At 46.6% G+C, this 10359-nt stretch overlaps 1 protein-coding gene across 1 annotated transcript in view; it reads right to left on the bottom strand.

Annotated features, from left to right (window-relative positions):
• Positions 1-1725: 1725 nt before the first annotated feature.
• The window catches only part of LOC309548929 (carbohydrate sulfotransferase 11-like), a 54403-nt gene continuing 45769 nt past the window's right edge, over positions 1726-10359 (bottom strand). The window contains exon 2 of the mRNA XM_082248857.1: positions 1726-2667. Within this exon, the coding sequence (XP_082104983.1) occupies positions 1865-2667 (803 nt within the window). The 3' untranslated portion in view covers positions 1726-1864. The remainder of the gene's footprint in view (positions 2668-10359) is intronic.

Below are 10359 nucleotides of genomic sequence, written 5' to 3'. Positions count from 1 at the left end.
TTTAACATTTTCGGCCAATTTGTTTTATGCTACATATGTTTGGTAAAAAAAATTGCAAAAAGCGTATTTTGATTGGTTTGCGAAAAGTTATCGCGTTTACTAACAAAGGGAAAGATTTTTGTAATTTTTGTTGTTTTTTTTTTAACGCGTAATGACGATTTTTTTTGCGGTACTGCGACATTGGGGCGGACAGATCGGACCCTTGACTGACATTTTTGACACTATTGGGGTTACCAGTGACATTACTGCAGTAATCAGTGCTATATATGCACTGTTACTGTAAAATGACACACTGGTAGTGAAGGGGTTAACTTTATTTGAGAGGGAGGGGCTGTGTGTGTCCCTAGGGGCGTGATTCTAACTGTGATTGGCTGTGGCTTGAGGTGTAGGGTCCGCCGCTCACACGCGCGGGGGGGGCCGTGACCGCGCGGGAGCGCGCCTCCGGCGGAGCGCGCTCTCTCCCCAGAGCCTCACAGGCTAGTGACGTACCGGTACGTCACTTTGCCTGTGAGGGGCTGACCGCCGCAGTATATGTACTTGCGGCAGTCGGCAAGTGGGTAAAGTAAGGCAGTGCTGTATCCAAAAAAAATGGCCTGGTCATTAACCACTTAAGCCCCGGAGGATTTGGCTGCTAAAAGACCAGGGTTTTTTTTGCGATTTTTTACTGCGTGACTTTAACGGACAATTGCGCGGTCGTGCGATGCTGTACCTAAACGAATTTGACATCCTTTTTTTCCCACAAACAGAGCTTTCTTTTGGTGGTATTTGATGACCTGTGCGATTTTTTGATCATGCACTATAAACAAAAAAAGAGCGTCAATTTTGCAAAAATAACAATATTTTTCACATTTTTTTATATGAAATTCCCCAAAAAAAAAATGTAAAAATCAAAATTTTTTAACATTTTCGGCCAATTTGTTTTATGCTACCTATGTTTGGTAAAAAAAATCGCAAAAAGCGTATTTTGATTGGTTTGCGCAAAAGTTATCGCGTTTACTAACAAAGGGAAAGATTTTTGTCATTTTTGGTGTTTTTTTTTTTAACGCGTAATGGCGGCGATCTGCGATTTTTTTTTTCGGTACTGCGACATTGCGGTGGACAGATCGGACCCTTGACTGACATTTTTGACACTTTTGGTGGTACCAGTGACATTACTGCAGTAATCAGTGCTATATATATGCACTGTTACTGCAAAAATGACACTGGCAGGGAAGGGGTTAACTTTATTGGACAGGGAGGGGTTAAGTGTGTCCTAGGGGCGTGCTTCTAACTGGGCAGGGACATTGCTATTGGTGTAAAAACAAAGATCAACGGTTCTACATAATAGAACCGTCTGATCTTCATTTTTACACAGGGAGAATGACGGGCGGCTTGTTTACATAAGCCGCTCCGCCTTTCTCCCTTCACAGGAGCGATCGTAGTGTGACCGGCGGACATCGAGTCCGCCGGTCACACGCACTGACTTGTCTGTGAACGAGCCGTGGCGGGCGCGCGCCCGCCCGCAATTGGCTCGCAAGTCAGTGACAGGCGAGTGACGTATCCATATGTCACTCTGCCTGGCCGGGGCTGACTGCCGCAGTATATAGTCGTGCGGCGGTCGGCAACCGGTTAAGAGGGGAAATCATCCAGAGTTCAAGTGGTGAAAAAAAGATTACGGAATCTAAGAATGCTAAAAGGACAAGCTGTGTGACTATAGAAATGTGAATATTACATCTTCAAATATCAATTTACAATGTTGCTCCAGGTCAGTTAATTTTCCTTTATTTTCTTCCACCTAAAAAAACCTTTCAGAATGTAACAGTTTTATCACCATATCATGCAACTGTTTTCAATAACAAATAACATTAACATAAATGATAACAATTTAACTGATTGTGACAAATGACCCATTCCACAGCAAACTATTGTGTAGAGAAAAAGCAACCAAGTCGCACCAGTAGGCTACAGAAAGTCGGTTTATCAGCTGCCTGCTCAGTCCATGAAACAAGTTCTCTGCCAGCCATCTTGAGGTCAGTTTAGACTTTCCCCTTGAAGAGCGTGGAAAACGTAGCTTTCCTGGCAAGCCCAGTCTTTGGACAATGTGATAAAGTTCAGCTTCTGAAAAATCGTATGTTACTATGTAGTCGTATCTGATAAAGCAAGGGTGACACAAGCCAACTGTAGAATCAGAAGATAGACCTTCCTCATCAACCTCTTCGATGAGCCTGTCATCGATAAACTCATCAAACGTGATCTCTCCAGCATGGCCGTCCATGTATCTAGATACAAGCCTTTCAAATGGATCTCTGACAAAGAGGACCTTGGTGAAAGTTCGAAGGACATGCTTCAATGTGGAGGTGTTGTAATATTTTAGTTTGTTGGGAAACAGCTGGGGTTTATCTTCAACGAGAGGGCCCTGTATGGTCTTGTCAACCTTTTCCTCCATATGTCGTTTCATCTCTTCCCAATCATCAATGACCAGATCAGAGGGTTTACAATAAACCATGAACAGTTTAGGGCTGACAGCCAAGGTGGACAGTAGCTGATCCGCTTTTTCTGATGCATTCATGTTGTTTAGTTCTGGAAACTGGTGGCAAAAGTTTCTTAGTTTCCTTTTTCTGAGTTGCTGAACATGTAGGAACGTGTCAATGGTAATGGACGGGGCCTTTGTTTCCTTCTCAATACCTCCTGAAGATGCAAGAACATTTTCTGTAAAAAAATACATTGGCAGGGGTAGGCTGCTACTACCTCACTAGCTATGTTACACCACACTCACATGTCTGGGGAACTCTAGCGTAAGATATTGCCTACTTTCACTACAAGGGCTGCTGACCCTACCTGTGGCAACATCTAATGGACAGTTTGGGAAATTACACTACACCCTTCGGTGCCCCTACCCTACAGGAGGTTAACCCCTCAATACTAACAAAAAAAGTTTTGGCAATACTTACAGTTTAAACATACTTCTTACTCCACTAAATTGCTGAGGGTCACCATGAGTTGAGACCACAAATAGGAATGAATGCGACTGCAGCAGGGCTGTACATTGAAGACCTTAGGAGGAGGAATAATGATAAGAATGCTGTCACTGAGTGGGGTTGGAGGTATTTAAAGGACAACTTAACTTTACATAAGGTTGTCCTTTAACATTTTTTCAACTTGGCGAATCCTTTAAATTATCCCATTTTAAAAAACATGCTGCTTGCAATGTGTGATTTGTACACACAGGTATGGGAATGTAGACTGCCATGTCAATAAATATTGATAAATACCCAAAACTAAAATAAAACAGACACTCAGTAATTAATAGACCACACAAAAGGATGGATACAAAATTGGCCGCGGCACATTTATTGGATTTAATTCTTAAATTATTGCAAACAATTTTAGCAAAACATCCAATAAATAATCATAAATATTAATAAATATAAATAAATAAATAATCCATACATATTAATAAATTAAATCCAGAAAACCATATCACTCAGCCGTAGGACTCGAGTGATGACCATTCAAATTTTTTTTTTAAAACTTTAAAACTTCAAACAAGTCCCCCCTTGATCCAAGGGTGACAGACCACATAAACGTGCCAGCGACAGGGTGGGGGGGTGGGGAGCTCGCCAGACGACTCAGAGACACTGAGGAGCCCGACGCCGCGCAGCCCTTTATATATGGCTGAGTCCGTGACGTATCAACACGTGACTCACGTGTTTCCCGCCCGGCTGACGCGTGACTTTCCCGCCTTATTTGAAACGAATCCGCCAATCCGAGCGCTTCCCGCCCGAAAACTCCATTCAAAATGCTGATATGTAAAATTAATAGCGGCGAAATGTTTTAAACTAAAGGAATAAAAAATTGATATAAAAACCTGACGGCAGCCACACTCCCATGCCGTCAAGGCATTTTATTATGCCCAACTGACAAGGGAATGTAGACTGCCATGTCAATAAATATTGATAAATACCCAAAACTAAAATAAAACAGACCACTCAGTAATTAATAGACCACACAAAAGGATGGATACAAAATTGGCCGCGGCACATTTATTGGTTTTAATTCTTAAATTATTGCAAACAATTTTAGCAAAACATCCAATAAATAATCATAAATATTAATAAATATAAATAAATAAATAATCCATACATATTAATAAATTAAATTCAGAAAACCATATCACTCAGCCGTAGGACTCGAGTGATGACCATTCAAATTTTTTTTTTAAAACTTTAAAACTTCAAACAAGTCCCCCAACAGCCGGTTGCTGAAAGCCACCGGCCCGCCCAACAGCCGCGGACAATTCAATCATAGTCTGAAGGTCTAGATTAAAAATGTCTAGACCGACATCCGACAAATGTATCCCATCCTGTCTGTAGAGGCCAGGGAGCCCCCCCTCCAGTTCAACGTGACGGAAGGAAAACCCCCCGATGAGTGGTAAAAATTTTTCCAAAGATTTATTCAATCTTCGCTTGATTTTCTCCAAAGGCTTACCCTCCTTAGAGGACGTCCAGATAAAACGCGAGATTATTTCTGAAAAAACCAATTGAGTCCCTGGAAGGATATCACTCAGTTTTTTCAGGTCATATTTAACATTAAGTAATAAATCCAACGTTTTCCGTCTACCCACGTCATTTCCACCCAGGTGAATAATGAGAACCGAAGGAACCGGCCAACACTTTAATAAACGCAAAATGTGCTGAAGCAAGTTTTCCCATTGTAGCCCTCTAATGCCTTTCCATAGCACCTGGACTTCGTCAATCTTAAATGACAAATTGGAAGTATAAACTCTGCGTTCTGCCCGTTTCCGAGCCCAATATACATAGGAATGTCCAACTATCCAGATGTAAGATCTGCAGACTGAATCAGAGAGATAGATTAGGACGAATGTAAAGCTTAAAACTATCCGACTCCCATCTACCCAGTTTCTTTATTATTTCCACATCCAGGCCCAATTTAGCAGCTTCCGTGGCAGCTCCTATACGGAATGAATGGTGGGAAAATTTAAAAGTAGCTAGGCCTAGAAAAGAGATGCATCTCTTGAAGACTGAGGAAAATTGAAATTTAGAAAGGGCAGAACCATCAGAGTGAATTAGAAAATTGCCACCAATAGGAGGTCTAACTGCTAAAAATTTGTTAATGGACAATAAAGGACAGATGTCGGAGTCGCCACAAGCGTTCAAAGTGAGCCAATGACCCTTACCTAATTGGTCCGTTTTGGACCTTCTGATGAAAACAAAAACTCTATCAGAAGAAACTACAACCTCATGTTTTAATCCTGTATAACTATATTTATTAGGAGGCAACAATTCCGAAATACGAAGCGCAAAAAAACTTAACACAAAAGCTGCATTAAATAACAATGCTTCGTAGTCCGAATAGCAGATCACCTTTGTGGCTGAGCATAATCTGGACAAAACCTCTGGCGAAATAGGTCTGCGACCATCAGGAATAAAAGTACATTTTTTGAAACCCTTTAAAGCTTGCCTGACCAGGAAATAACTGTTGCATGCAGGTAAATTATGTAATTTGAAGAAAAATGATACTCCCGCTAAAGTTTTGTTAATATGGCTATAAGAAAAATGCTTATGCATGAGTGTGCATAAAAAAGCTAAAATTGACTGCTCGCATGGCGAGTATGGTAAAAACCCAGCGTGTAAACTGAACTTCAGCCACCCCTGCCATGCGGCCATATAATCTGCCCATGTTTTGGGAGCCAAAGAATTCTGTACCGTTGCTGATAATAACTTTAAATCAACTCCCAGAGATGACCCGGACACAGGTGACCAATCCCATCGGCCTCTGGCAACAACTTCCTGAACCGGTCAATCTGGAATCGAGATAAAGCGTCAATAATATTGTTCTGCTTCCCCGGGACAAAATTCGCCTTAATCCAGATATTTAATCTCAGACACAAAAGTACCAGATGCCGAAGCAATTTTATGACAAAAAGAGATTTAGATGACAGGCAGTTTACCGCATATATCACGCCTTTATTATCCGAATGAATGATAATCCTTCTATTAGAGAATTGATCACCCCAAAGCTCTAAAGCCACAACTACAGGAAAGAGTTCCAAAAGGACGATGTTCTTTGTCGCTTCCTTTGCAACCCAGGACTTAGGCCAAGCCCCGCAACACCAATGTGTTTTAAAAATAGCTGCAAAACCCAAAGACCCTGCCGCATCCGTGTATAAATGCAAATCTGCAGCCAATGAAAAATCTTCCTGGAAAAAAGATTTCCCATTGTAATCTTCCAAAAAAACGGACCAGACCAACAGGTCATCCTTAAGGTCCGTAGTCAAACGTATATGCAAGTATGGCGATTTGAAACCAGACATTGCCAGCGCCAATCTCCTAGAGAATATGCGACCCATTGGCATAATCCTGGTTGCAAAGGCCAACAGTCCTAAAAAAGACTGTAACTCTTTTAAAAGGACCTTTTTCCTTCTCAAAAATAACGCAATGGAGGATTGCAATTTTTCTATCTTGGCCATGGGAAGTCTGCATTGAAAAAGGTTAGAGTCTATGGTGACTCCCAAGAAATCAATCACCTTAGAAGGACTTACCGTTTTTTCCTTGGCTAACGGTATACCAAAATATTCAGCGATAGCAGAAAAAAAAATCAGAAGATTGGAACATACCGGTAGACCTGCAGGACCGACAAAAAGGAAATCGTCCAAATAATGGACGATTCCCTCAAAACCAGCCTCTTTGCTGACCACCCAATGGAGAAAAGTTGAAAACATTTCAAAATAAAAGCATGATAGTGAACAACCCATGGGGAGACACATATCATAAAAGAAAAGACCTTGAAAGCAAAAACCTAGCGAATTATAAGAATTGGGTGAAATAGGCAGCAGCCGGAAGGCCGATTGGATATCTGCCTTTGCCATCAGTGCTTCATGCCCGAACCTCTTAACCAACTGTACAGCGTCCTCCAGAGTTGCATATTGAACCAATGCCAAAGACATATCGATATCATCATTTAATGAATTGCCTGACGGAAATGACAGATGATGGATGAGTCTAAACGCGTTAGGTTCCTTCTTTGGTACCAAGCCCAAAGGGGAAATTCTAAAATTTTTAAAGGGCGGAGTCAAAAAAGGCCCAGCAATTCTGCCGGCTGAAATTTCTTTCAAAATCTTTTCTTTTACCACCTCAGGGTGCTGAATAACAGACCTTAAGTTGTTCACTACCTGGCAACCATCACCCGTGAAAACCGGTAAATCAAAACCCAGAGAAAACCCTTTAATTAGTGTTTGCGCTTTCCCCTGGTCTGGATATAGGGTTAGCCAAGTTAGCATGTTTGCTAGTCTCACCGGTGTGCGCGCTCTTAGAGAATTCCCTTCCTGTATGTGTACTCGTGCTTCTTTTAAAACATTTTGCCACCGGGTGTGGCCCGGCGCAAAAGGAACACTCGTGTCGGTATCTACACGAGTTGAGCCATTTACACTGCGACTCGTTGTACGCAAAGCATACTCCTTTCTTATACACCGGATTGGGACTGGATGCACTAACCTGTGGTTTGGGAAAAGCAGGTCTGGATGGGGCAATTAAATTGAGCCATAAGCCCACATCTTTCATGCCCCACTTTAAATTAGGATAAACAGAAATCTTTTGGCGGAATGATTCATCGTAATGAAACCAACCCAAACCACCAAAATTTCTGTATGCTTCCAGAATGTGTTCAATATGTTGAAACATGCCTGAACACCTTTCAGGATATTTTCTCACCCATAACTGACGAGTACAGAAAGCCTGTAACCAATTGAAAAATGATCTGGTAACTGGGCGTCTTCTATCTGAGTCATCAACCTTTTTATCCTCTTTATTTAAAAATTCTTTGCTATTTGGTAGCAAAGAAAGCAGATCAAGGTATTCACCAGTAGCGGAACTATCAGGGTCGCAGCGGTCGCGGTTGCGACCGGGCCCTGGAGTTCCGCTACCTGAGGGGGGGCCCGCCAGCCCCTGTTTTCTTACAGCGGCCGCGGCGTGAGGGGGCCCGTCTGTCCGCCTGATGATCGCTAATCGCTAGTGGTGGCTCAGTGAGTGAGAGACTAGGCTGGATGCCGCCTTGCGCCTTCCCCGATCGTTGTACAGGCATGTCATGTGTGCAGTCAGAGTCAGTGTACTGTAAAGCAATCTACGAGTACCTGCATTCTGTGCATTCTGCTGCTGTGCTGCCTGCACCGCCCTCAGCTCTGCCTATCCTCCAATCCGAGAGAGGGCTGATGCAGTGAGGGGTGAACAGTCACTGAAAGTCAGCTGACCAGCTGACACCAATAGAGTGCAGGGGGAGGAGGAGTTCTCCCCTCTGCCAGACGAGTGTGAAGGGATCAATGCTGTGTCTGCCTGAGCCTGAGTGACTGACTGCTAATCGTAAGTGAACTTCAACTTGCCTTCCCAAACTCCACCCTTGCTGGCTTACTGCCTCTTAATGATCCCATCCCATGCCTGGCACAGAACAGATCTCATCCTCTACAACAGAGCTTTTGGGGGTGTAGGGATGAGATCTGCGGTGGTGGGGGGATGGGATCAGTAAGACAGAGGTAGTGGTGACACCACATCCCACCCCTCCTCCACCCCCCCACCATTGCCCCCACTGATCCCTCTCTACCATCAACCCTTCACCACTGCCATTGATCCCACCCCCTCCAATCCATCACCCCCTCTCATAACCACCATTGATCCCACCCCACCATCCACCCACCCCCCTCACCATCGCCGCCACTAATCTCACCCCCCCTTCACCACCATCACCACCTCTGATCCCACACCCCTCACCACCACCATTACTGCCCCTGATCCCACACCCCTCACCACCATTACCGCCCCTAATCCCACACCCCTCCCCACCACCATTACCGCCCCTGATCCCACATCCCTCCCCACCACCATTACCGCCCCTGATCCCACACCCCTCACCACCACCATTACCGCCCCTGATCCCACACCCCTCCCCACCACCATTATCGCCCCTGATCCCACACCCCTCACCACCACCATTACCGCCCCTGATCCCACATCCCTCCCCACCACCATTACCGCCCCTGATCCCACACCCCTCCCCACCATTACCGCCCCTGATCCCACACCCCTCCCCACCACCATTACTGCCCCTGATCCCACACCCCTCACCACCATTACCGCCCCTGATCCCACACCCCTCCCCACCACCATTACTGCCCCTGATCCCACACCCCTCCCCACCACCACCATTACCGCCCCTGATCCCACACCCCTCCCCACCACCATTACCGCCCCTGATCCCACACCCCTCCCCACCACCATTACCGCCCCTGATCCCACACCCCTCCCCACCACCATTACTGCCCCTGATCCCACACCCCTCACCACCATTACCGCCCCTGATCCCACACCCCTCCCCACCACCATTACTGCCCCTGATCCCACATCCCTCCCCACCACCACCATTACCGCCCCTGATCCCACACCCCTCCCCACCACTATTACCGCCCCTGATCCCACACCCCTCCCCACCACCATTACCGCCCCTGATCCCACACCCCTCCCCACCATTACCGCCCCTGATCCCACACCCCTCCCCACCACCATTACTGCCCCTGATCCCACATCCCTCCCCACCACCACCATTACCGCCCCTGATCCCACACCCCTCCCCACCACCATTACCGCCCCTGATCCCACATCCCTCCCCACCACCATTACCGCCCCTGATCCCACACCCCTCCCCACCACCATTACCGCCCCTGATCCCACACCCCTCCCCACCACCATTACCGCCCCTGATCCCACACCCCTCCCCACCACCATTACTGCCCCTGATCCCACACCCCTCCCCACCACCACCATTACCGCCCCTGATCACACACCCCTCACCACCATTACTGCCCCTGATCCCACACCCCTCCCCACCACCATTACCGCCCCTGATCCCACACCCCTCCCCACCACCATTACCGCCCCTGATCCCACACCCCTCCCCACCACCATTACCGCCCCTGATCCCACACCCCTCCCCACCATTACCGCCCCTGATCCCACACCCCTCCCCACCACCATTACTGCCCCTGATCCCACACCCCTCCCCACCATTACCGCCCCTGATCCCACACCCCTCCCCACCACCATTACTGCCCCTGATCCCACATCCCTCCCCACCACCACCATTACCGCCCCTGATCCCACACCCCTCCCCACCACCATTACCGCCCCTGATCCCACATCCCTCCCCACCACCATTACCGCCCCTGATCCCACACCCCTCCCCACCATTACCGCCCCTGATCCCACACCCCTCCCCACCACCATTACTGCCCCTGATCCCACATCCCTCCCCACCACCACCATTACCGCCCCTGATCCCACACCCCTCCCCACCACCATTACCGCCCCTGATCCC

The sequence above is a fragment of the Pelophylax lessonae genome, assembly GCF_965119305.1.
Source record: "Pelophylax lessonae genome assembly, chromosome: 3".
Classification (NCBI taxonomy): Eukaryota; Metazoa; Chordata; class Amphibia; order Anura; family Ranidae; genus Pelophylax; species Pelophylax lessonae.
This window is presented reverse-complemented; position numbering and strand designations above follow the sequence as displayed.